At 45.3% G+C, this 27,631-nt stretch overlaps 2 protein-coding genes and 1 pseudogene across 3 annotated transcripts; 1 reads left to right on the top strand and 2 right to left on the bottom strand.

Moving 5' to 3' along the window:
• The first annotated feature begins 10,501 nt into the window (after positions 1–10,501).
• On the top strand, positions 10,502–12,137 carry LOC117845598 (uncharacterized). Of its 2 annotated transcripts, none has more exons than XM_034726664.2 (3): positions 10,502–11,096; positions 11,264–11,348; positions 11,471–12,137. In XM_034726664.2, exons 1-3 carry the CDS (start codon positions 10,643–10,645, stop codon positions 11,490–11,492), a joined length of 561 nt encoding a protein of 186 aa, XP_034582555.1. In that variant the 5' UTR covers positions 10,502–10,642; the 3' UTR covers positions 11,493–12,137. The 2 variants fall into 2 exon arrangements, with proteins under 2 accessions (XP_034582555.1, XP_034582554.1); XM_034726663.2 differs by having other exon boundaries at positions 11,261–11,348.
• A 159-nt stretch (positions 12,138–12,296) lies between these two features.
• Positions 12,297–13,835, bottom strand: LOC117845597 (uncharacterized). Its single transcript, XM_034726662.2, has 3 exons — positions 12,845–13,835; positions 12,681–12,740; positions 12,297–12,575 (listed from the first exon to the last, which is right to left on the bottom strand). The coding sequence occupies exons 1-3, from the start codon at positions 13,413–13,415 to the stop codon at positions 12,571–12,573; spliced, it is 636 nt and encodes a 211-aa protein (XP_034582553.1). The 5' UTR covers positions 13,416–13,835; the 3' UTR covers positions 12,297–12,570.
• Positions 13,836–20,572: 6,737 nt separating this feature from the next.
• Positions 20,573–24,585, bottom strand: LOC117844125 (AAA-ATPase At3g50940-like; annotated as a pseudogene).
• Between the last annotated feature and the right edge of the window lie 3,046 nt (positions 24,586–27,631).

Raw genomic sequence — 27,631 nt, 5'->3', positions numbered from 1 at the left:
CATGGTGCAACAATGGGCAGATGAAGAAGACAAAGAGTGTGAGAGATTCGGCTCTCATCGCAACCACGGTCACGACAACAATAACAACAATCATGAACAAGACAGAAACCGCAACAATGATACTCGAAACAACTACTCAGGTAATCAGAACTGCAAGCCCAAACCCGACAACACTATCACAACTATTGCCAACTCAGGCAAGAAAGGGTCACACAAATGCAATAACGGGCCCTCCTTCACCGAGTTACTCAAGAAACAATGCCCATGGCATCCAAACAGCAAACACTCGGTGATCGATTGCTACAGCATGCACTGAGTAATGCAAGAATTACCCGCACCACCACCTCCCGAAGACATTGGTTAGAACAAGGACAAGGGTAAAGGCAAGGTCAATAAAGATGACAAAGGTGAAGGCGAGTTCCAGACTACCTCTAAGACGGTCAACATCATTTTTGGTGGAAAACATGGCTGACTCTGGGGAGGCATTGAACGAGCATGGCTCTTGTGCTATTTCAAGAATGAAGCTCCCACGCTTGTCTATGGAATCCTTTCCTTCAGACTCCAGAGTTAGTGCCTCACAAAATTCCACGGCCTATGGGTTCTCCACCTCAAAAGATTCATCGTGGAAGATAATGGTTGGATCTCGATCATGATCGAGAACAACATAATCTAGGCTAGCAGGAAGAGGCCAAACTTGATGGAGGGTGATGGTGATCGTTCATCTTCACAAAGGTGAAGGATTTCTTCCGAGTAGTACCCTTTGGGGGCAGAAGGTTCGACGACCTCAAAGAGCACGGGCTTGGATGATACGAACGGAGATGCATGCATCACCTTCTCGAGTGGGTTTTTCTTGGGAAGAGGCTTCGCCATAGGATTTTCTAAACAAGAGGTAGCGGTGGCGGGAGCGGCTTCCCTAAGCTTTTCATCTAGGCTCCCTAGAGATGCACTATCTAGGTGGAGTTTTTCTAATGGGCAGCTAATGAGAACATCGAAATCGAGGATATCAAAGATGTGGAAGTCTAGGTTGACCTTGATTTTGTCTATTGTGAGCGGCACGGCTCTTGCGACCCCCCGACATTCAAGGATGTGTCCAAAGGGACAACTTTTGAGGAGCTTCTTGGATGGTCTTAGTGGAACATTGCCCAAAAGAGTGTGCGCTAAGTGCCATGGCATAACATTAACCTCCATGATGGGGTTAAGATGGGCTTCTATGGTAATTCCCCTTATAGAACAAGGAATGATTGTAGAGGGTGAACTAATCAAAATTGCTTTGGAAAAGCATTCCACTCCATTCGACCATTTCTCCTTCATGGCCTCCTCAAGAAATGCTTTGTTAGGAGGATCGGGAGGTGAAGGAGGTTCCGTAAGCCTGAGTGAAGGTTCTATCAAGGGATTTCTAGATTGATCAGTGTGGACAGAAGAAGGTTCCTCCCCTGATTCGGCATCGAAGAAATTCGAGGTGTTTCTATGGTTCCTAGATGGATCATCCTCGAATTGGAAAGGGAACTTCGGAGGTTGAATTTCTTCTCCCTCTGATGTTCCTGGTTCGGGTGACGGTTCTATGGTTGAATCTGAGGATGTGGAAGGTGAAGGATCGGATTCGGCCGCTGGAAGATCCTCATGGCTTGACTTACGCCCTTCTCGGAGGGGTTCAGGCTCGACTATGAAGGAGGTGCCCTCATTGATACAATTTAGGATTTTCCTACCTTCAGCCGAAGTCTTATGGAGAAACGACCCTCCAGCGATGACATCGAGATCATAGGCGGAATCCTTATCAAGGCCCTCATAAAAGTTGCATAGTAGCAAGGATTTGGGCATTGATAGGATGTCTCTGAAAGCAAAAAATCTAAACCAAGCTACACCTATGGATTCCTTCTCTCTCTGCTGAAAACAGTGGATATCCCTTCGTAGAGTGACGAAACAGGATAGGGGGAAGAACTCAAGACAAAACTTGCCTCTAAGCTCATCCCAGCTGCCGTTCACGTTGCCTACGGTATACGTCTACCATTGCTCAGCCTTCCCGAAAAGAGAGCAGGGGAACAACTTCCACTTGAGGATATCTTGTGCCATGCTTGCCATGGTGAAACTTGAACATAGGTGCTCGAACTCATGTAGATGGTGGTATGGGTCTCACTATCCAACCTAGAGAAGGAAAGGTTCCGAACCTTAGCGATTCTGTCAGGGCAGAGTTCACAGCCAGATGTAAGGATTGGTTGTGAAGATGGTGGTGGCTCTAAGAACTCACCCTTTGGGGTAGACAGGCTTTGAAAGGATGGCTTCTCCATGGGTAGTGGGGGTAAAGGTAGAAGGAAAGAAAACTAAAAAGATACAAGGATGACTAGTCACGAAGATAGATACAACAACCGTTCCTCAGCAACGGAGCCAGAAAGCTTGTTGGGTATTTTAGCGATAGCGAATAAATCCGTAAGCACACAGATACCATTGTAGCTCTCACCTCAGAATATTCCAAGGGTATCGAATCCATGGGAACATGTGTGCACTAACTCTATACTAGTCGGTCCAAGGACACATCAAGGTAGGTGGCGAGGGTAGAGAGCATTCCTAAAGATAGCCCTATAGGTGAGTTAGAGGTCGATCTCTCAGATAGAACTTGCTTCAGGCACTGGCTTACCCCTAATCTATCAGGAGACTCTGGCCAGCAGTTCTACGAACCCAGCTCTATGCTATATCCGAACATGGAGGATTACAAAGGACCAATAAGGCTATCACCACCTACGGCCTACCTCTAGAGACCCGTGGGATATAAGGCAAACAAAGGATAACCGTTAGGCTGACCGTAGTCTAACTATATCTGATATCCCGTAGCAAACTATGGCACTCTGTATAAATACAGAGCAAAGAACCCGCAAGGAAGAGAACTGATCTCACTCAAATATAATCACTACTAAAACAAACAAATCATGAATAAGAACTTACTTTACTTGAGCTCAGGAAGAGGTACAAGCTTAGGGAAGAGCGTTGACGGACCCGACCCTTCCCCGAACTACCCCTCACTTTCTCCCTACTCTAAGCACTAGCTAGGCAACGCTTCACCTTTGCAATGGAGCTCTAATTCTCTCTTGGTTGGTGTGTCCTTCTACTTATAGAGGGGAGGTGCCTTGGGAGAGTGGAGTTCGTCCAAGCATCTCAAGGGAATCTTAAGGCAATATTCTCCTCCAATTCTTCTCCTTGTGCCACCTAGCAGGATCCGAGGCTTCAAGGCGGTAACTCCCAGTGAAACGGTCATAACTGCCTTTAGGAAGCCACTAGGAGTCGACACATGGAAGCTAAGCTTGAGGGGGCCAGACTGCTTCTCCCACCACCCTTCATTGGGGATGATGCCTGGTGGGCCCTCAAGTCGGTCTAGGGTGCCCACACCAAAATAAGGCGGTTTACCCCCTGATGTGGGCTCATGGATCCGTGTGCTCTTTCCTTATTGGCTGGAGTTGTGTTTCTTTGCTTCTTGGGTGTGTTTCCTCCTCCTTTCTAAGTATAAGTCACCTGCATAAAAATATTCACCAACACTTATGGAAATGGTTAGTAATTAACCCTACCACTGCTGTTGATACTCATCTTTTATGTGTTTATGCAAGAGGTGACGGTCTAGATTTGGAACTTAACAACCGTCAACAGCATAGCTTCTTGAACATAGCTTTCGGCATCACACTCACACTCATGCCAAGATCACATAATGCTCTTTCGAACATCAGCACTCCAATTGAACACGAGATGGTTGGACATCCTTGGTCTCTTTTCTTCTTGGGAGCTTGATTAGCGATCGCAAAGCTGCACTCTTTTGTCATTTTTTTATATGGTATATAGTGAACTACAGGATCTCTCGCTTGTCCATAAGTATATCCTTGAAGTAGCAAGCGTAGGTTGGAACTTGTAGAGCGTCCAGCAGTGGCATATTGATGTTCAACCTGTGCACAACTTCAACAAATTTTTCAAATTGTTCGTCAGTTTCACCTAGACAATGGTGTGGCTTTCCTGAAAAAATCTTGGTGTCATCTTGATCAACCATCTCAAACTCTGGCTCTTCTATCTCAATTTCCAGAGCAGGGGTAGGTGTCTTCTCCTTTGAAGTCATCTCTACTTCAGCAGCTGGTTTAGACTTTCTAGCTCTCGCCGGACATTCTGGATCTTCTGTTTCCTTGCCTAAGCGAGTTTGAATAGCTTTTGCTGACTTTGGATTCCTTGGTAGTCCCAGCAATTTTCCTTCATTGCTTGTAAAATGCCCAGCTAACTGTGTCACTTGAGTCTCCAGCATCTTCATCATGTTCATTACTTGGTGGTTCGAACTTCCGACTTCTATCACCTTGCTATCAATATTTTCTAAAACCTTGTCCATAGCCTTGAACTTAGTGACAGTGTCTTTTTTTTAATCATGCATTGCTCCTCCATGAACTCCTTCAGCTGAATACATAAAGGCACTGTGTTCTGGATGGATGAGCTTGCATTGAATTGAGGTCTATTCTATCTATACTGAAAGTTAGATGGTGGAAACCATTCTCCCTTCTTCATGTAGTCTAGAAACTTTTCTTCCTCTGAACAGTTTTTCCTAACATGGCCGTAGTCACCACACTCTTCACATGTTAACCTTGCTCCTGCTGCCTTCAAGTCTATAGCATGAGCTTCTTTTATCTCCATCTTCTCTAGTCTCCTCATCAGCGAGTCGATATTTCCTTTGAGTAATTTATTATTCCCCACTTGCAACACACGTTGAGAATTTCCAGCTGGTTGAACTGGGAACAGGCACCTAGATGATGCCCATGCATTGTTGTCTGCAACCTTGTTGAATAACTTGAAAGCTTGAGTTAGGGTGAGGCCAATAATTGATCCTCCAGCCCATGCATCGATGATTACCCTTGATGCTAGCGTTAGCCCTTCATATATAGAATTTCTTGACTAGATCCTCCCTTGGGAACCTATGATTTGGAATTGCACGGACGTAGTCATTGAAATGCTCATAGGCTTCAGCAATGTTCTCAGAAGAATATTGAGCAAAGGTAGCTATCCTGCTGTCAGGCATGCATCCCAGGCCCACGAGTAGGTCCTGTGCAGCCCACTAAGGGACATATTGGACACAATCAAGAATAGGGGGCTACGCGGCAAGAAGCGTATCCCACTCAGACTAGTTAGGTGTGCATATAGAAACTACTCGGTCTACACCGAGTAGAACTCTGTAATCGTACCCGACTAGGATTCAAACTTGTAACCCTGCCCTCCCGAGTATATAAGGGCGGGTAGGGACCCTCTCAAAGACAACTTCTTCAACTCATCCAAGTTCAATACAACCAACTCACAGGACATAAGGTATTACGCGATCTAGCAGCCCGAACTTGTCTAAATTGTGTTCCTTGCGTCACCATTGACTCCTTGATTCTCGACGGCCCTTACCACACAAAAGACCACCTAGGGTACCCCGTAGGCGGGTTGCCGATCTAAAACACCGATAGGTGGCACGCCAGGTATGGGAAGTCGTTGAGTTTCTCTGCGCGAGCTTGATGGCACCTGTCGTTATCAAGCCTGTTTTCACCTTCGAGGCAGGTGCAACTTTCATTTTCGGATCTTGGCTCTGTATCGCCGGCGACGCTGGATCGTTTCAGTGCCAAATCATCAACATCCAGGAGAAGAAATCTCTTGACAAAAGCCTTTCTTAGCCGAAAACAGAGGATTCGGTCAGGAAAAACCAAAATTTCAAAATCAACAACACCAAGTTCGACTACGCTACAGACTCGACCCCAGTTCGGACTAATCGCTCCCAGTCACTTTACAAATCAACTTCGACTCCAAAACGGTTCCCATACAGACTCCGCAATACAGCTGAGGTCTACAAAGGTCTCCTTACTCGAACTCGACTCGAATATAGGGAGGACAAGGATGACGACTTCGACTTGGACTATGTCCCAGAGATCCCTCTATGAAGACCAGCCCAAGGACTGGTAATAACTTCAACACCGCAAGGAAAATTTGTTCACTGGCCAGGAATGAGACCATCCCCTCTCGCCCGCGACTACGAGTCACGCCTTGTCGCTCATATAGACAACCTCCCGTACCAGGAAGGTGTCCCACTCACTTCAAGCCATGAGGAAAGTTCCACAGAAATTGCAACATCAAGTTCTGGAAGCTACTACCTAGATAGAGAAGTCTTTGTCATTACTCAAAATAACAACGCGGGTACTAGCCAACAGAGAACCCCTCGATGGATAGCACAACTCGACAACGTCTCAGAGGACGAGTTATCAGCTAACGCCCCGCAATATGAAACTTCTGATCAAAGAAACCAAAGAACGATGCACAATATTACTTCAGATTCTGAGTCTTGGCTGGCGAATAATGTTCTGCTATGAAGGCCTTCATCAACTCATCCCAATTCTAAATTGTTTCTAGTGGTAGAGAATAAAACCATTGAAGTGCTATCTCAAGTAGAAAGTAGGGAAACAACCTTGCTCTTAGTTGATCCTTGTTAACTCCATCCATATCGAAGGTGTTGCATAGCTGCGTAAATGCTTGTAGATGAAGATTATCGTCCTCCTTGCTAGTGAAAGGTGAACTTTGCACCATCCTGAGTCTTGAAGTATCGATGGTGAACGGTTGTCTGATGCCATCCAACTCGTGGATAGGTAAATCATTGATGTTCGGGATGCACAACACCCCGACAGTACACTCTTCTTCAGGTCAATCTCCCATTACAGGTGCTTCCGGTACAACTGGCACAACTTGCGCAACTGGCACCCCTCTTGGACTTGCTGTTCGTGTCGCCTTTGAAGAAGATGATGATGTTTCCGACACTTCCAATTCTTCTTTAACAGCTGAGGCTTCAATCTCTAGCTTTCTTGCTTGTGCTAAACATCTCCCTAGTCTGTACAGTTTTTCTGGATCATCCACAAAATTTTTCAGTTTTTGGGAGAGGTAGTGGTCCATCTCCTCTTAGTGTTAGTGAAAGCAAACACATATATACAAGCCTAGATCTGAAATTTTTATTGAGATTGCACAAAAACAAAAAGATTAAAAAGAAAAGACTGAAAAAATAATGAACAAAAAGTTATATCTACAGATGCATAGTTAAACTAGAACTTGACTATTAGTTCCCCGGCAACGACACTAGATAAGCATGTTGATGGCTGTTAGCATGCCAAGTTGTGAACCGCAAGGACGCGGATCGGTGTAGATTTTCCCTCAGAGTATTCCCCCAAGGTTTATAAATCCGTGGAACTTATAGCACAAGATCTATTTCAACTAGCATTGGTAGCATTAACTTGGTGTTTATGAGAGATTCAGATCCAATCTACTAAGCATATATAGATAGATAACAGATAGAGCAGAGGTAACCAATCTAGAGAAACCTAGACTATGTATATGTTGTAATTCAAAGCATGGATACAAAAGCAACACATACATGATCCTAGTAAAAAGCACATTTAAATCTACACCTTCGGTGCGGATCTCGAAACCCCCCACCTTACACAAGAAAGATCGTGTCACGATCACCTCTATCAGTGCAAGCAGGTTAAGGGCATGATCAAAAGAACATTTTATACTCATCGATAGATTAGGCATGCAAATCTAATCACCACGACCACATGAACATCCTAGGCAATCTATCATCAGTTCATCGATTGAAAAGCATGCAAACCTGATAAAGCAAAAAACCATCGAAGGAGATACTTAGATCGCTAAGAACATGAACACATCTATTACTTCACCATGAATGATTGTACATCACAAGATCGCCATTGAGATCCTACCTTGATCTTGATGACTCCTAGCTCCAGAACTCCAGCGTGATCTTCCTCGCAGGGTGATCACACCGATAGAGGTTCAGCTACGCCAACCCCAAACCATTGCATGGCCCTCGGCTCTACGGAGAGGTGTCCCTCAAGCTCCTTTTGCTTCTCTGCTGCTTCACGTCGAGTACGTTATCTTGGATATCGGGCTCGGTGGATTTTTAGGGTATTTATAGTCCAGAGAGTGCATGGCAAAAATTGGAAGGCAAGGGGGTGAAGGAAACCCCCAAGCCGATCGGCTTGGGAGGGTTTAGGCCGATTGTCCTGGGCCTTCCTTTTGCCCTCTCATGTCTTGCTACATCCCCAAGTCTTCTTAAATGCTTAGGAGTCTTATTTTCACTTGCATGTGGGCCTAGCACGTCGGTAGCTTCGGGATGAGATTGATCTTCAATAGCTTTCCAAATCTTCGCTTGATCTTTTTTTATTCCTCTTTGATCCCCAAGTGGTCCTTGCCATATCTTCACAACTTAGCCCATAAGTCATCTCGGAGGATTGCTTGCCTTATGGGCGTCAGGGGGCGCTAGAGGGCCCTAGATTGATCGGCCTGGGCTCCTTTGGGCCAATTAGCCTAGGCCCTTCCTGAGCCCCATTGGCCTTCATCTTCTACTGGTTCATTGCTCGTTCAGTGCTTTATCCAAAAATATACTTTTAGGTCCAATTCCCTACAAAAATAGAAATATCCTCCAAAATATGTCGCTCATGCGAAAATGATCGGTTTATTAGGTGTGATCAATAGTTTAGGTATTAAATTCATGTCATTATTTAAGATAAATATGGTTAAAAGTCGGTCGGGGCGGAGTGGAGTCGCGGCATGGTCCGCGTGGAACGGAGTTGCATAGGCGCTGGCAGCGTTGTGAGCTGAGGCGGCACAACATGGTCACAAGGGATCTGTTGTCCCCCTTCCACTTTTTCTTTATCCCACTCCCTCCCACCCCGATCGGCCTTGGCTGGCAGGCCATGCTGGGTTTCCTCCCAACTCTCCATACTCGAGTGTGCGCTTGCACAAAGAAGTCCAACCCGGGAACGTCGCGTGGGTCCCGCAGGTATGGTGGGCGGATATGATTACGCTTGGTGCAAAACATTTAACACTGGTGGAAAAATGACCTTCCATCCTCAACAAAAATCTCGGTTGTTTTGGACCCAGGACTAAAGAGGCTTTAGTCCCGGATCTAAATTTTATAGTCCGTGGAGGCACCTTTAGTGCCAGTTGGTAATACCAACCGGGACTAATGGTGATCCTTTAGTCCCGGTTGGTACTAATGGTGATCCTTTAGTCCCGGTTGGTAACACAACTGGGACTAAAGGGTCCTCCATGAGTTACTACAAAATGATTGCATCCCCCACTCGGTCAGATGTGCTGTGTAGGTGAGATGGTAAGGAAGCTACACGCGAGACTTGACTTGTGACTTGCGAGGTGCGCGTGTGTGGGAGCCTCCCAGAAATTTCTAATTTTTTTAGTGCAAAATTCATTAGTCCCGGTTAGTATTACCAACTAGGACTAAAGAACGTCGGGAACTTTTAGTCCCGAATGATTGGTCCCAGTTGGGAAAACTGAGATCTGTGAGGTTTCCCAACCGGGACTACTGTTTGTTTCTCTACTAGTGTAAGTTTTGGCAGAAACATTTTCTTTCTATCAACTTTCATAGGTCCGCATCTTATCCTCTTTCCCTAAAAACTGTCAAGTGGTCCGATGTGAGGGGTACGGTGGGCCAATCTGGGTGAGAAAGATTTTCAATTACACATCGCGTATATTTCGTGCGACTTGTGACTTGCGAGGTGCGCGTGTGTGGGAGCCTCCCAGAAATTTCTAATTTTTTTAGCGCAAAATCCATTAGTCCCGGTTAGTATTACCAACCAAGACTAAAGAAGGTCAGGACCTTTAGTCCCGAATGATTGGTTCCAGTTGGGAAAACCGAGATTTGTGAAGTTTCCTAACTGGGACTACTACTCGTTTCTCTACCAGTGTAAGTTTTGGTAGAAACACTTTCTTTCTATCAATTTTCATAGGTCTGCATCTTATCCTCTTTCCCTAAAAACTGTCAAGTGGTCCGATGTGAGGGGTACGGTGGGCTAATCTGGGTGAGAAAGATTTTCAATTGTTTTCGTTCTTTATAGTGTAGATAAATTAAAAAAATGCATAGAATATGGATTTAATCCTTTTGTTTAACAAAATGTGGCAGTTGGAATAAGGTTTTAAGATCACCAACAATTACTTTCTCAAAAAATCAGCAATGACACTGATATAGTCATTGCATATGTTTTTTTAGGAACATTAGATGCCTTTGGTACTGTGTATCCGATTGCATTACCCTTGTCTTGGAGGCAACAATACTGTTGATTTTCTCAAAATGTGGCGGTTGGGATTTCTGGCGCTATTCAACCGTGGAATCCAATTCCCATCCTGGTAATTTGGCACAGGTTCTCTGATAGAAAGCAAGTTAATTAGTATTGCTGTATAAAACATCTTGGTTTTTTATTGACTGGATGGACGTTGGAGGGATCTATTGGGTAGCCCACCATGTAGCCATCTAGATTCCCAGAATTTTGCCTGCCATTGAAGACTTGAAGCAAATGAATAGCTGATGGCCTGTGTCTCATCAAAAGATTGTGACCCACCATAGTAAGTTGGGTAACAGTGGAGTTGTTAGCTAGGCACGCTCTTTATCAAACGAAGAAACATTAACAACCAAGCACGTGTCCTGGCTAAATTATCATGAAATAATCGTAAGACATGTCTGCGTTTGAGCTCTTTATGTGCTTATTAACACGGGCCATCCTATAAATTGGTGATAGCCTACTTTGCCATAGTTTCATACGAATGCAACAGGGCTGCTATCGATCCACGTCCATCGATGGCGCCATCCAACAACTGCACGCTGATCGCCTTGCTGCTCGTCGCCTTTGCCGTGGTCCTCCAGCCATCTTCGGCGATCAGAGTCGTCGAAGGAGCTCTCGCCAGGGCCACCGCGTCAAGCGCCACTGAAGCTGCAGCGCCGTCGTCTCCCGACGGTGGCGGCATCCCGCCGCTGCCGCCGCAGCCGAGGGAGTGCCGGCCGTGGCTGATGCGGATGATGCCATGTTCGGGCTTCATCACCAACTCCAGCGTGTACGCGCCGGAGCCCACCTGCTGCGACGGCTTCAACTCCATGTTCACCTACGACACGGTCACCTGCCTGTGCCACGTCGTGAACGGCGACGTCGGCCGGCTCCTGCCGGCGCCGATGATCCACATGCGCATGGTGGAGCTCTTCTCGGTGTGCGGCCACGACGTGCCCGTCGAGATACTTGCCGCGGCATGCAACATGAGTAAGTCAGCTAAGCTGCTCCTAGAGTCCTAGCTGCTGCGGCCTCATGCTTAGTGTATAGATAACTGAAAAGTTATATATATACTTATATATATACATGTATATTACAAGTATGTATTGAAATGAACCTGTACCGAATGTTGATTCGAGTATTGGAACAACTAGCAGTGGACGATGTGCCGCCGATAGACCTTCCGAGTCCTCCGCCGTCGACGCCATTGCCGTTGCCAGCCGCCAGCGCCATCGCCGTCGGGTATGTGTTTTTTTTCTTTTCAGTTGCCTTTTTAATTAATTTCTTCTAGCAAGTTGGAATCGTATGATATGATCTATCAGTTACGTTCTGACCAAATACGCACATCTGATTGTGTTTTGCAGCAGGATGGCCATGATTAACTAGCAACGACTCTTCGGTATATTAGTAGTATATATGTCAAGGAACCTCCTAGCTTCCTTATTTAGGGAGTGAAGTAAGTTGAGAATAGGGTCAATCTACGAACAACTCAACTAGTAAGTTTATCTTCTGGCCTTTCGAGTTCGAAATAAGATAGTAAGTATGTTACGTAACGCTTTTATTCTGGAGAAATGGCCGAGGTAATATAATCTTAATAAAAGTGTTTCCTAAACTAGTAGTAGATAATATTTCCATGGTCAGGTTTATTATCCTTGAAAGCTGGATTTCTGAAAATATATAAAACCTCCGGTGTTTTGGCATGAAAAGCATATCTAGCTAGGAGTTCGTCATCTCACGGAGTATATGACTGGCACAACAAGAAACAGATGTAAATTGAATGGATTTTTTGAATCATAAACTAACAGATTGATGGCACGGTGTACATTATCATCAAGACATCAACCTCCAGCTAGGATTGCAAAGTTTAATCTTAAACATTCCCAAGTATGATTTTGTTCTAACTGAATTTCTGTTGCTCCTGCCGTGAGGATATGGGCCGCCGCCATAGGTGGAAGTTTGTCTACGTAAACAACAAGGTTGTTGTTTTGTTATTATGTGATGGTATACTAATTTGAAGTCGTTTTTTCGGTACTACAGGATTCAGAACTTGTTTGTCTGGCATACCTTCGAAATCTTATTTAATTTGCGTGCGTGTGGATTTGAGCGTTCACGTACTGCATATATAGCAATCGGATCACGGAAACTCCTACTATAGTAGTAGTAGCACTATTCATGTTGGATAAAAAAACAAAATCATTCCAAGCAGCTGAAAATGTTCCCATATTTGCCATCTTAGATTTAATAGAGCAAACGGCTGCTCCTATGACGGAGGGCACATATAATTCTTATAAAATCTAGATCTAATAACTTCCTTGGCAAGAGGTAGTAACTAATAATCCCTAAAACCCTAACACACTAGTAATACTAGGATGATGACGACGATCACGAATCTGCAATCCATGGCTCTTATTAACCTTGACGAATGAAACAAATCGATCAACCTCTTGGCTGGAACTTACGGCGATCAAACTGCCAAGAACATCCAAAGAAAACACGTATGTTACATAAACACAAAAATTCACTGGCTCGATCGATCAGAAACTGGTAACTAAAAAGTAATTAAAGCACACGCACCCTTTGTCCCCTGGCGCAGCGGTGGTGGAGGACTCGCAGCGTCCATCGGCGGCACGTCACCTGTTTACATAACGCAATGATCATCAAGTATTTAGTCCTGTTGTACAAGCATGTTATGGCGTCGATAATCACGAGACAAAATAAAAGAAAAACTTGTGACTCACTATAGTCGCAGAACTTGGGAAAGAGTTCCGGTGTCATCGCGTAACCACACACGTGCAGGAGGGAGAGCGCGCGCGTGTGGTTCACCGGCGCGTGCAGGATCCCATCGGCGTCGCCGTTCAAGACGTGGCAGAGGCAGGACGGCGATGTGCTCCTGTCGTCGAAGAAGTGCTGGATGACGCCGCAGCAATTGGTCGAGGAACGGTCGAACGGCACGCCGGCGTCGGTGAGGAAGCCGGAGCACGGGGGCATGTACTTGGCCAGCGACGGCCGGCACTCCATCACCGGCGGCGGCGGAGTGTAGTTGTAGCAGGGTATGAACGGGATCTTTGGGAACACGGGAGGGCAAGGGAGTATCTGCGGCAGAGGCAGATCAAAATGGATCAAATCATGGATCAAATCATCGAACAAATCCATGGGGTGCACAGCTTTGCCGCTGGCCGACGGCGCCGGAGCCGCGGCGGCCTTGGCTGCTCCTCCGTCTCGGGCTGCCGCAGATGGAGGCAGGCTGGGCGCGACCACGGCGAAGACGACGAGCAAAGCGATCAGAGTGTGCTTGTTGGATGACGCCATAGCTTAGCTCTTTGGATGGATGCGCAGAGAAGGAGAGGCTTTGGTTGGCTGGGTGTGTGGGATGAACCCTGCGGGAAGAGGAGCACCAATTTATAGGAAGGAATGGGCTGGTGTTGAGATCAGGATGATGGCATGCGGTTAGGATATCGCACATTCCACCAGCGTGGTTGTTGCATTTGTTAGCTATGATGGGTGCAACCCTAACAAAAAGTAGAAACTGATCGATCTTTGCAGATACTAATGATGAAGTGGGGAAAAGTTTTTGCGCGCGGTGGGGAAGATCGATTCGTCGGGCGGGGGTTCAACGACTGACGCATGGGAACAACGAGGAAGATGGGAGCCAAGAGGGAAACTGCGAGCATTTGTTGGCCTGATGCCCCGTAGTCTACTCCCTCTGTTCTAAATTACTATTTGTTTTGATTTTTCTAGATACATTTCTAGGTACATGAATTTTACTATGTATCTACACATAGTATATATCTACATGCATCACAAAAGCTATGAATCTAGAAAAGTTAAAACAGATAGTAATTTGGGACGGAGGGAGTACTATACCACTCGGGCTGGAGATCAAGAGGGCATACTAGGTTGTTAAACAAGGTTTCCATGACCTGATACTACTGGGCGCGGCGGTAGTTGAGCTATTTTGGGTCAAATAAAAAAATGAAAAAAAATTCAAGTAGGTGTGTCTTTTTTTCGAAAAGCATGTGTGATTTTTGCCTACAGAGGTGATGTGATAGCTGAGCTGATCCTCATCATCATTCTGGAGAACACCATCACCATATCAAACATGAGATCTGCCCGTTTCCAGAGGTGGGTCATGGCCTCACCTACTACTACATATCAGTTTCTAGAGGGTATGGCGTCACCTGCACGTGCAAAATACCCTTTTCAGATTGGACAGGTGATTACAAGCCCGGAAAGTTGATTAGAAAATAAAAAATGCAAAAAAAAAAGAAAAATAGAAAAAAATTTGACGCCGGCGAGCAAGCATGGTCGGACGCTCGGCTACCAGCCACCGCTGCACGCCCATGCTGCCGTACCCACCTAACGGCTTGCACGCCTAGCCGGCTGCACGCCGCTACCGCTCGTCGGCCTACCGAGATGCTCTGTGCCAGCCGAAGATCCCACCACATCCTCACCCCCTAGCAACGCCCTGTCGCGTGCGCAAGCTGCTCCTATGTATTAGGATTGTGATAATTTGAATATTTAAAAAAATACTTGAGATACGTGAAATATATCTTCTATAAGTATATATAGATATATTTTTATATTTTAAAATAAGAAAATTAGATACATAATTGTAGGAGCGGTGATGGCGTCACCCGCTCCAAAAAATAATTTTTAGGTGCGGATATGGCATCACCTGCTCCTTAAAATCTTTTTCGAGTTAGTACAGGAGAATGGCCGTGTGGTGTGGTGGGGAGGAGGGTACGCGCAAAGCCTTAGGTTCAAACCCCTGTAAACGAAAGCGTGCATATTTTGTTACAAAATTATACCATCATAGCAGTAGGTGGTGTCGTTGTGGCTGGTTGGATGGGATGTTTTTCCTTCTAGAAAAAGTCCAAACTACTACCCTCAAGTGTAGCAAAAGTATGGATAAACCCTTAATGTATTCTTCTGTTCAATATACTCCTAAACTATGTTATTAAGTTCAATTTTTCCCTTAACAGAATTTTTCTTTTTTCCTCCATGCACAAGTTGAATTTTAATTTAAAATTTTTCAGGGTGGTAAAGAACACCACAATGTATATCAAAAAACATATTATGAATTTTTCATAATTACTTTTTGTATAATTTTGTATCCCAATAACTAATTTATTATTAAATATCATACCCTGTCAAAATAATGATAAAAATACATGATTAATTTTTCTAACATGGTTTATTATGTCTACTCTCATATCCTAAAATTTTAACTTAAAACTCCACATGTGCATTGAGAAAATTTTACCATAATTCCATGTTGTTGATTCGGATCTTCTTTTTCTATTTTAGTTAGCTATATCTACAAGATCCACATTTTCCACGTTGTTCAGGATTTTGCACGCACAGAGACCGTAGCTAATTAACAAACACTACAAACTGCTGATGGAATCAGGGATACCCTTTCGTTTAAAAAAATTATGGATATCCTAACGCATGACATCGTTCCGATCTCAATACCGAGAACCCTTCCTATAAATTGATCCTCTAGAGACCAATGGCGCTATCTAGCAAGTGCATGCTGATCATGCTCGTCGCCTTCGCCGTCCTCGCTCCAAGCCTGCCTCCATCTGCGGCGGCACGAGACGGAGGAGCAGCAAAGGACGCCACCGCGGCTCCGGCGCCATCGGCCAGCGGCGAAACTCTGCACTCAATGGGCTTGATCGATGAAATCATAGGGCATATCATCATCTCCCTGACCTGCCTCTGCCACGAATACTACCTTGCCCTCCTGATTTCCCCATAAAAATCCCACTGATTCCCTGCTACAACGTAACGCCGCCGCCACCGCGGTCACCGAGTGCCGATCATCGCTGGCGAAGCTCGTGCCGGCATGCGGCGGTTTCCTCACTAACGGCAGCAGCGTACTGTCGCCTCCGAGCAAGAAGTGCGGCAACGCCATCCCTCCGTTCTTCCGGGATTCAACCCCGCTAGCTCTGCCTCTGCCACGTAGTGAACGGCGACGCCGACGAGCTCTTGCCGGCGCCGGTGAACGACACGCGCGCCCTCAACTTCCTGAAAGAGTGTGGTTACAATATATCACCGGACACAGGTTCTGACATCTGCGAAGAAGGTAAGCTATCATAAGTTTTTGTTCAAATATAATGACACGGAAGCCCTAATATGCTTGTAACAAGATTTAATACTTGATGATACCGATCATTGCGTTAAACAGGAGGTGATAGAGTGCCACCGATGGACGCTCCGAGTCCTCCACCACCGCGGCGCCAGGGAACAAAGGGTGTGTGTGCTTTTAATTACTTTTCATTTACCAGTTTCTGAGCCAGTGAATTTATGTGTGTGTACAACATCCGTGTTTCCTTTGGGTATTTTTTGCAGCTTGAGCGCCATAAGTTACCTGCCAAGAGGTTGGTCAATTCTTTCGTTCGTCAAGATTAATAAGAGCTATGGGTTTGGGTTGCAGATTCATGGTCGTCGTCATCAACGTAGTATTATTAGTAGTGTGTTAGGTTAGGGATTAGCTGCAACCTCGCTCTTGTCAAGGAAGTTAGTTGGATATAGGTTTTATAAGAATTATACGTGCCCTGTGTCATAGGAGCAGTCATTTGCTCTATTCAATCAGAGATGGCAAATATGCAGACATTTTCAGCTGCTTTTACTGATGTTTGTTTTTATCCGACTACACTAGTACTATAACATTTTTTGTTTCTGTGTTCTGATTGCAATATACTATGCGGTACGCGAAATTTCAAACCACACGTTGAATTGGCAAATGCATTGGCCGTTCAATTAAGATACGATTTAAATGCCCTATGGTCCTTTTCTACGCCACAAAATAAGATACGAATCTCGAAAAAGAACCCTAGCAAATAAATTATCTCGCATAGCTTATCACAGTGCCAAAAAAAAAGAACCGTGTAAAGTAATTAATCCATCAAATACGAGCACTTTTTTAGTAGTGTCCTGTATTCTGTAAATCCTCAACAATCTCACCGTCTCCAACCACTTGCCTTTTTTCAGCCAACTTGTGTAATGCCAATCTTTCAGCGATCGAGTCTATGATTGTTAACTCTCAATCAGGTCAAGCACGTTGTTTGTGGATACTAAGGTCACATAATACAAATAAACCGAAATAACGTGGCCCGTAAATTCCATTTTTGATGACGTATGATGAAAATTCAGAGATTTTTTTGAATTTGACTAAAATTTGTTCCAATTACACAAGATATATATTGATATGATTTCTTTAAGTGGAGCTGTCCTTTAAGGCCAATAATCAGTTAATCACTAAGCGTTTGGTTTAGGATTAAGTGGGTTGGGTGGCTCCATCCAACATCCAACTTTTTTAGTTAGGTTGGACTCATCTTGTGTTTGGATAAGAGGGTTGAGTTGAACATAGTTTTTTGTTTGGTTAGAAGGGTGGAGAGATGTAAGATGGATACTAGGTTCGTACCGTTAGCAACCTCCGATGACGAGGCCAACCAGTCAGCACCTCTAATTTTTTTTTCTTTTTTTCTACACTTCTTATCTTCTTCCTCCCCCTCGTGCCTGCTCTGATGTACGAGCCTTCTCGCCACTACCATCCGCCCACGTCTCCTGCACCTCCACGCCATGCCGAGCGCCTGCCACCACGCTCCCTTTCCTCCCCACGTGACCGCGGCCCCTGCCCTAGCATCACGTTTGTTGGTGGCAGTTAGCGTGTCAGTTTGTGAATAGTTGCAGCTTTTCCCCTAGAGTATTTCATTGATTTATCAATCCATGGCTCGACAGCGAACTGATCAGGGTTTTCTATCTAACGTAACAGACTAGTTTTATCATGAAGCATAGATTGCAATGAGAGTAAACCAAGTATGATATGAATATTATGAACAGATCACATTCCCATGACACCGACACGAGGTAACACGAACAAAGGTAGCATGAGCCTAACGTCTTCTAGTTGCACCTCCAACCAACACGGTTACCAACCCATCTTGTACCTTGATAAAGAGTCATCCATTATACAATCTTTCGGCCTTTTCCCTCGTACATGCTATCACCATGCAAGAGTAATCACACCGACTTTCTACACACTACTATAATCTATCCACATGACGTAGACTAGTCACTATGATTACATCTATTCCTACTAAATGCACATGGCAGCTACACACATATGAATAAGCATGAATCATAGTAGATCAAAGTAGAGACAAGAACATATTGATATCACCACCGAATATACATATCTCCTGATGAATTCGAGGCTTGGCTCTAGAACTCCAACATGACTTCGCCGCGTAGGGACCATGGAGGCTAGGGTCTAGCCTAAGCTACCTCGTAGACAACCTTGAGGACTTGCAGCACCTGTCATCTCCCTATGGTGTGTGTCCCCCTGTTTTGTCGACTTATGATGAATGGATTATGCTTTGAGAACTTCTTTCCAGGTGTCATATCTCCTACATCTGAACTCCAAATAAGGCAACTCTGGTGCCAAAATTGTGTAGAACAAAAAGATCTACAACTTTTGTATTCATGAGTTGCCTTGAAAATGAAGTTAAGATCCCAGAATAGCGTAGCAAGATAATTTGTCTAATTTTGGGCTTCTCTACGCAGCATGCATTTTGGGGGCAATATCTCCTAGCTTTGGATCCAAATTATGCTTTCCATATGTCCAAATCGAAGCCCTCACGATTATTACAATTTTGGGAGTCAACTTTTCTTCATTTGATGTCATTTAGATTCCAAATCTACACCGAAAGTTCATGCTGTCATGAGCCGCGCGAATATCCCTTGAGTTGAATTGATGTCGTGGATAACTTTCCAAAACTCCAATTTGTTCATGCTTAAGACCCTGTTTGGCATGGCTCCAACTCTGGGTGGAGCTGCTCCACTCCAGAACTCCACATGGAGCCAGCTCCGCTCCAAAACTCCAGAACTAAAATGGGATGTTTGGCTAGATGGGTGCTCTCAGCTCCAAAAAAGATCGATTTCAGTGTGGATTGCCATTGTTGCCCCCCAATTAAGACCCCACTTGTCATCCTCTCTATCCCATCTTCTTCTTCCCCTTTCAATATGCCAACGGGTTGTGTGTATTTTACATCCATCCATCCCCTTTCAATATCCCAACATATGTTGTAAATGAATGGATGAACATGGTCAGGAGGAGTGAAACTGAAAAGACTTTTGCAAATGTTTCCCATGGTCTGTCAAAATCTTCCACTTTCAATATGCCAACGGGCGGCAGGGTGGGCGGCGGGCTGAGCGGCGAGCGGCGGGACAGGCGGCGGGCGGCGAGACGGGCAGCGGGGCTGGGCAGCGGGCGGCGGGGTGGGCGGCGACGGGCGACGCGGGCGGCGGGCGGCGATGGGCGGCGGGCGGCGGGCGGCAACGGGCGCGACACGGGGTGGCGACGGCCGACGGGCGGCGGGCGGCGATGGGCGGCGATGGGCGCGGCGCTGGGCGGCGACGGCGACGAGCGCTGGGCGGGCGACTCGCCTTGACGATGGGGAACAATAGAATAGAACGAAACATTTTTTTTTCATAACCAGTGGCATTGGTGGGTAATTATCCACCAACTCCACGAGGAGGTTCAAAAGAGAGGTTTCTGGAGCAGCAAAAGAAGTGCTCCAAAACTCCACCTCCATTTGCACTACAGCTCCATGGAGTTGGCAACTCCATGGAGTTTTGGAGTTGGGGTGTTTGGCTGAATTTTTTGATGGAGTTGCTGGAGTTTAGGAGTGGAGCCGTGCCAAACAGGGCCTAAGTCTCTTTAGCTCAAGATTCATTGAATATGGATATTTGTTGGGCTCGATTCCTTTGGGCTTGGGCTTTTAGGTGAACCTCGAAGTTCGATCATTTGAACTTTTGAACATTTAAACCTCGATTGAAAGTTCCATCATTTTCAGCAGACTAAAGTTACTTTTTAATGTGCATCTAGCTGATAATATGCTCAACTGAACTTTTAAACATTTGTATTGTGTCAGCAGACTAAAATACAGGAACACTGATACTTCAAGTTTATTTATTTTTGTATATCATTGAGGCAGTGAAGTAAAACCTAACGTTTATGCTCTTAGTTTTTTTTGTGCATCGATCGTAATGCCAATTCACGACGAAAGAAGCTGCCACGATAGCTACAAGTCTCTCCGTCCACAATGCAAGGAGTTTTGGTGTTTGAATAATTTTGCCCATAAATATAACATTTTTAAAGTTTTCAATCTCTAGCTAATCAGGCACCGGTATGGCCAGTAATTGGCCAATCAATAACTTCATAAAAGCATGAAAGATTATCCTAAAAATTCAGAATTTCTTGTATTCGAAGGGTCAGAGTCAGACTATCGTTGGACGCTTGACTTTTTCAGCTTCCCAGTTCAAGAATCTTTGATACTATTATATCATGGCAATTTACATGGACAGCATCAGATATTTAAAAGTATTTTTAAATCTACTAATCATAATCATCAGCCTCTTCCTCATCATCATCATCATCGTCATCACTACTCTGATCCTCACTGGCATCCTCCTCCTCCACCCTGGTTATTTCCATCCCTCTTTGACTTTAGAAGCTAAATAAAATCACGGAGTGCGATATCTGGGTCTTCGCTCCTCATCAAGGTCTCGGCGACCTGTGCAGGTGTCACTGGCACTTCCGCCATCAGCTCGTCGATCTCCGGATACGTGACATGGTCGTCAATGGAGTGATAGTTGTTGACAGGAATCCTGAAAGCCTCTCTGGTGCAGTAGCCCATGTGGATGTGCATGTCCATCCTGCCAGGCCACAGAAGCGCCGGGTCGAGACACTCTTTGTGGTTGATTGTGAAGACGATGATCCTCTCCTCCCCACCCGAGGACCATAGTCCATCCACAAAATTGAGAAGGCCGGACAATGTTACCTTGTCTCCTTTCTTAGAATTGGAGGACTTGCGAGTTTTCTTGTTGCCTGATTCCTTCCTTTTTTTTGAGTTCGATCGTACAGTCAATGTCCTCAATGATGAGGATGGATCGGTTGGACATCTCAATAAGAATCTTCTTGAGCTGTGAGTTGTTCTCGACCCCAGTGAGCTCAAGATCATATATGTCAAACCTAAGGTGGTTGGCCATGGCGGCGATCAGGCTGGACTTGCCGGTCCCGGGTGGACCATAGAGCAGGTAGCCCCTCTTCCATGCCTTGCCGATCTTTTTGTAGTAATCCTTCCTCTTGATGAACTTGTCGAGGTCATCCATGACCGACTGCTTGAGCGCATGGTCCATGGCGAGCGTGCCGAACGTGGAAGGGTGGTAGAGGTCCATGGGAGACCACTCGGAGCCGTCGTTCATCCATATGGTGAGAGGTCTCTCCTGATCTCTTATGGCCTTTGCGGTGGCAATGATGTAGGGGACGTAAGTTTGAGCGCCTTCTCCTTGTGCTTCTTGTGGAAGCTGAGCTCAAAGTAGAGCTTGCGAACGCAGCCGACGACGATGTGCTTGGTGGTGTCGCTGTCGCTGGCGGGAACTTCGTGGGAGTAGAGGCACCATGTGAACTCCGCCCCTTGGAACACCTCCACCAGATCCTCGCCCTCCTCCATGCCGAGGAGGAGCTTGTCGTCATTGAAGTCAACGTCCACTCCACCGCTAAGGCGGACGCACTGCACGCTGGTGGTGTCCAAGCGCGTGGCGACACTACGGGAAACAGTAAAGTTGCCGAGTGCATTCTCTCGGGCACTCGGCAAAGGCGGTGTTTGCCGAGTGTCTCCGTGAAAACACTCGGCAAACATTATACACTTGGCGAAAATCCTATTTGCCGAGTGTCAAACAAAAAACACTCGGCAAACTCGCACCCGACACTCGGCAAACAACAGACACTCGGCAACCAACAGACACTCGGCAACCCTTAACCACGTGACCGGCACGTGCGGCGTCCGTTAAGGGGTGTGCCGGACGTTAGTTGTTTGCCGAGTGTCCGCTGGCGACACTCGGCAAAGATGAAGATTTACCGAGTGTTTAATGGGACACACGAAAAATACTAAATATTTGTCGAGTGCTTTATGGGACACTCGGCAAAACATGAAGGTTTGCCGAGTGTTTTTTGCGACACTCGGCAAAACATGAAGGTTTGTCGAGTGTTTTTTGCGACACTCGGCAAAACCAAAACAATTTTTCCCTCCTCCACCCTCCAAACTTTTTGTACTCCCCATGTATGACATTTGGCACTGCATGTTAGAAGGTGGACTATTTATTGACCTGTTTAGTATATTTAATGAATTAATTTCATTTAGAGTAATTTGTTGATTTAAGTCAAATTTGAACTGCAAGTGATTGGATTAATGGAATAATATGAGTGGAAAAATCGTATTCATGTTAATGAGTCCGAATTGAGGTCTCATCCAGGAAATGAAAAGAACTTTCGAACATTTTGTTAAGAAAATACGATTATGAACGTGTGGCCGAATGATTTATTAATTCTTAAAAATACAAACAAAGTTTGAAAATCACAATATTTGCCAAGATGCTATGATTTCATATGTGGAGGCTATGGTAAAAAATTGAGAAGGTTTCGCACAAATTTTGACATATGATTCTTAGAAATCGAAGCATCTCCGGAGAGGATTCGTAGAAGTTGGAACGATCCGGTAAGATTTTGAGTCGAATCGATACTTGAATTTGTCATTGAGTTCAAATTTTTCTTATAGGCCATAGACAACATAGATTGGTTCATGTCAAATTTTTGGAATTTTTCGGATCCTTTTGATAATTTTTATTTATTAATTGCAATTATATAAATTTAATAGATACAAACTCAATATAAGCTATAAATCCATGAAATAATGGAATACTATTAGTAAAAAAATGAAATACGCATTGTTTAGTGAATTTGACTAGATTTTTGCAAAGTTTACAGACTTTAAATTACTAAAACAGTGGTTTGAACATGAAATATAAGCGTACTTTGCCGAGTGTCGCATCAAACCTAGGACACTCGGCAAACATTTCCACGGGTCCACTTCCCAGTGATGGTACCGTTCGAAAATCCGAAAAAAAATAAAAAAGGCCTTTGCCGAGTGCTCGCGATCTAGCACTCAGCAAAGCCTGGAAAATCCGAAAAAAAATAAAAAAGGCCTTTGCCGAGTGCCCGCGATCTAGCACTCGGCAAAGCCTGGAAATTAATCCGGCCCACCCCTACCCTAACTCACGCACACGCACACACCCACACCCACACGCGCCGCCCGCCGAACCCACGCCGCCCGCCGGACTCACGTCGCCCGGCCACCGGCCCCGTGCCGCCCACGTGCCCAGCCCCCGCGCCACCCCCGGCCGACCCCCGCGCCGGCCCCTGCGCCGCCCCCAGCCGCCCCCCTTCAGCCGGGCCAGCCCCCGCGCCACCCCTGGTCGCCATTCCCCGACCCCCGGCCGCCGGCGCGCTCCGCCCGCCCCACCGGCAGCGCCCCGGCCCCCACGGAACTAGATTTATGGATTGTTTCATGCTTATGTTGGATTATGCCTGTGATGTTTATGAATAATGCTTGTAATGGTGGTTGTGAATTATGCCTGTGATTGTTTATTACAAATGCCTGTGATGATGTGTATTGTGAATTCAGAGGGGTCCGTTATACGTGACAAAACGGGTAAAAAAGGGGGTACTGTCCACTTTGCCGAGTGCCGAGTGTTTTGGCTTTAACACTCGGCAAAATGGGCAATTGCACCACCTCCTGTTGCTTGTGTGCCGAGTGTTTGGGCTAACACTCGGCAAAGATCTATGTATTTGCCGAGTCCCACGACCATGACACTCGGCAAAGATCTACGTATTTGTCGAGTGCCAAGGCACCAACACTCGGCAAACAGCCTCGACTTTGCCGTGTGCCTCAAGGCCGACACTCGGCAAAGGTCCAGGTGTTTGCCGAGTGTCTGCCGTCTGGCACTCGGCAAACTCGCCGTTAGCCTGGACGCCGTCACCGTCGTTGTCGCCGAGTGTGTTTTTTCACCGAGTGTGTTTTTGGCCGTCGGCAAAATGTTTGCCGAGTGCACGAGTTTTGACACTCGGCAAACATCTATTTGCCGACACAAAATTTGCCGTGTGCCATATGCTGAGTGTTACACTCGGCAAACTCTTTGCCGAGTGTTTTTGGGTCTTCATCGAGTGCCTATGGCACTCGGCAAATTTGCTATTTCCCGTAGTGCGAGGTAGGTCTTGACGGCAGAGAAGACGCGGTTGGTGTACCAGCCGTCATTCTGCTCGATGGTGTACCACCCGTCGTTCTGCTCGATGGTGTCCAAGCGTGTGGCGAGGTAGGTCTTGATGGCGGAGAAGACGCGGTTGGTGTACGTAGTGCCACATCAGGTGCGAGCGTAGGCCGGCGAGGCAGGAGGAGAGCAGGTTGCGTGCCTCATGGGTGAGCAAGTCGTTGGTGAGCCTCCGCACCAGCATCATGGATGCCACCACGGATGTCGCAGCCACCATGGCCTCCTTGGTCTTCTCGTAGGATGAAGACAACAACGGCGCCATGTCGGGCTAGCTTGTTTTCCTGTTGGTTTCGAAGATTTGATTCTGATCCCAACGCTTTCCCATCAAGTGGACCCAATCCCACGTAAAAATCCCATCTGAGTCAACAGAAATCGTCAAAACAAGCGGACGTTCAAAATCTGTCAGGGTGTTGCGCCACCTTCTTTCGGGCCGTGTATCGTATTGGAGCCCATTAGGGGCGCATCCAGGGATGTTGCTAGTCCCTAGACACATTACATTCAGTAGAGTCACCAAAGTTAGGGTTTGGATTTTTCTTAGATTCAATCTGTCATTGACAGTCGCCATTCATCGGTTTGTGAGACCCCAACTTCGTGTGCTTAATCCAAGATTTTCTGCAATTGAGTTACATTCTTCCTTGCTCTTGCTTGTGTCCTTAATTCGCTTGCAGGAGATAGCTTTCATGGCGAGGTCAACCGTGTTGTGCACGGTTGATAGCTAGAGGAGAAATGGTACTTTGATTGTGGGGTTCGGATCTTGCTGATCAGAAGCCAGATCGAGTGTATTGCTACTCCACCAAATCGAGAGTTATCCTTACCTGACGGAAAATCAAGCACCCTAGTTCCCATCAGCTTATGTGGATCTTGTTAGGTAAAAACAATCCTTGCAAAATATTATATTTGAAATATTATCAAATGAAGAGAGAGATTTATGGAATTGCTGAGACTTGTCAAAAAAGCTATGGAAAATATATAGAGTACAAGGCTGGGGGGGGGGCAAAGCTCCCCGATACATATGACAGTCTATGAGACGTACTACCAAATATACTCTAACACATATGAGGGTAAACACAAGTATGAGATGAATATTAGGAATAGATCACAATTTCATGACACGAGGTAACGTGATCAAAGGTAGCATGAGCCTAGCGTCTTCTAGTAGCAGCTCTAGCTAAAGCGATTACCAACCCATCTTGTACCTTGATAAAGAGTCATCCATTACACAATCTTTCGACCTTTTCCTTCTCGCATGTCATCACCACACAAGAGTCAAAACAGTGACTTCCTGAACACTACTATGATCTATCAGCAAGACATAGACTAATCACCATGATTACATCTATTCCTACTAAAGGCATCTAGTTGCTACGCATATGAATAAGCAAGAATTATAGTAGATCAAAGTAGAGACAAGAACATATTGATATCATCATCGAATGTACACATGCATTGATGAATTCAAGGTTTGGCTCTGAAACTCCACCAAGGCTTCACCACACAAGGACGATCATGGTGGCTAGGGTCTAGCCTAAGCAATCTCCTAGGAAATCTTGAGGACTTGTAGCGGCCCTCAGCTCCTATAGTGTGTGTCCCTCTATTTTGTTGACTTCTGATGAATGAATTATGCTTTGAGGATGCCTAGGGCATCTTATTTATACCCTTGAGGATCCTTGGGGTGTGCTCAACTTTCCTTAGCATGAGCCCTTTGCTTAGGATTTAGCAGAACTTGATTTCCATGGAATCTAATTCGTCAGACTTTTCTTTTTCACAGCCCTTCCTTCCAGATGTCATATTTCCCAAATCCAAACTTCAAATAAGAAAGGTCCTACAACTTTGTATTCAGTTGCCTTGAAAACAAAGTTAAGATCCTCGTAATAAGTAGCAAGAAGTCTGATTTTGAACTTCTCTATGCTGCATGCATTTTGGGGGCTTCGGAATCCAAATTATGCTTTCCATATGTCCAAATCGAAACACTCGACGATGGCTACAACTTTGTAGTCAACTTTTCTTCATTAGATGTCATTTACATTTCCAAATCTGCACCGAAAATTCATGTTGTCCTGAGCCGTGCGAATATCCCTTGAGTTGAATTGATCTTGTGGATAACTTTTCAAAACTCCAATTTCTTCATGCTTAAGTTTCCTTAGCCCAAGATTCATTGCACGTGGATATTTGTTGGGCTTGTGCTTCTAAGTAGGTCTTGTGGAAATCATCTCGTTTAGCCCCTATTTCTTGTCATTTTGCAATATGATCCAAAACACGAGACATATTCCAATATGGGGTAATTTCATATGTCAAGTAGTAGGTTAGTATAAGAATTAATACACCACTTAAATAGCACTAAAAGTGTGGCAATAACGAGCGCTAACAATTTTTGCTCCCACATTCTTGGTCTCCTACAACGATTGCTTGACCTTCATCACCACATTGGTGGCCTGCTCTAGGTATAGCTTCGTCCTCTATAACTCATCGGCAGTCTCTTTAAACTCTATGTTGACCTTTGTGCATTCTTCCTACAACATCCTTGCATCGTTTTCACCTTTCTGGTTCGTCCCAATCATCTCCAAGGTGACCTTCCTTAAGATCCACGAACCAATCATCTCCAAGGTGACCTTCCTTAAGATCCGCCTCTGTATCGTCTGCCCATCGTGTCTCTCCCAATTTTTGCTCCCACATCCTTGCATATGATCTTTTAGCTTTCAACTTCATATTCAGCAGCTGCAAGGTGGTCTCCCCATGGTATCGCATCATCTTCTTCAGTTCACTAGCAGTTTCATTGAGCTCCCTCGTAGCATTTCCCCATTCTTCTTGCCAGATACTTGCATCCTCTTCAGCTTTCACCAACCTCTTTATCAACTTCACCAAAATACCTTCTGCAGATACCGATTACACCGGTTTCGCAACTAGTACCGCCAAGTCGGTACTAAAGGGTACTAACTGTTACCAACCGGTACTAACTTAGCTGCAGATAAATGCTTTAATACCAGAAATATTGCAGAGTGCTCAGAATCAGCATGAAAAATTTTCACTTTGTGTTTGTGCAAGGGGATCGGAAGCATGAAAGAGCCACCACAGAAGTCTTGGTTTATGTATTATTTTATTTATACTTTAAAACTTCACGAGCTTTTGTGGTGCCAACATGTTTGGTACGGAAAATAGAGAAACCGCTTCACAAATATCATAGATGATGCACGAGGAAGGACAACTCATGAGACTTCTTTTCTAAAACTCAGTATGGAAGCTACGTGCAGGACAACATAACTGACCAAATAAGGAAAAGAACTAGACGGATAATAGGAAAGTCCCTATTTGTAATAGCGCACGTACTCTGATCATTTGCTTTTATAGTAGTA

Source organism: Setaria viridis, chromosome 2 (assembly GCF_005286985.2).
Source record: "Setaria viridis chromosome 2, Setaria_viridis_v4.0, whole genome shotgun sequence".
NCBI classification, from domain to species: Eukaryota; Viridiplantae; Streptophyta; class Magnoliopsida; order Poales; family Poaceae; genus Setaria; species Setaria viridis.
Note: the sequence above shows the minus strand (reverse complement) of the source record. Positions and strands in the feature narration are given on the sequence as shown.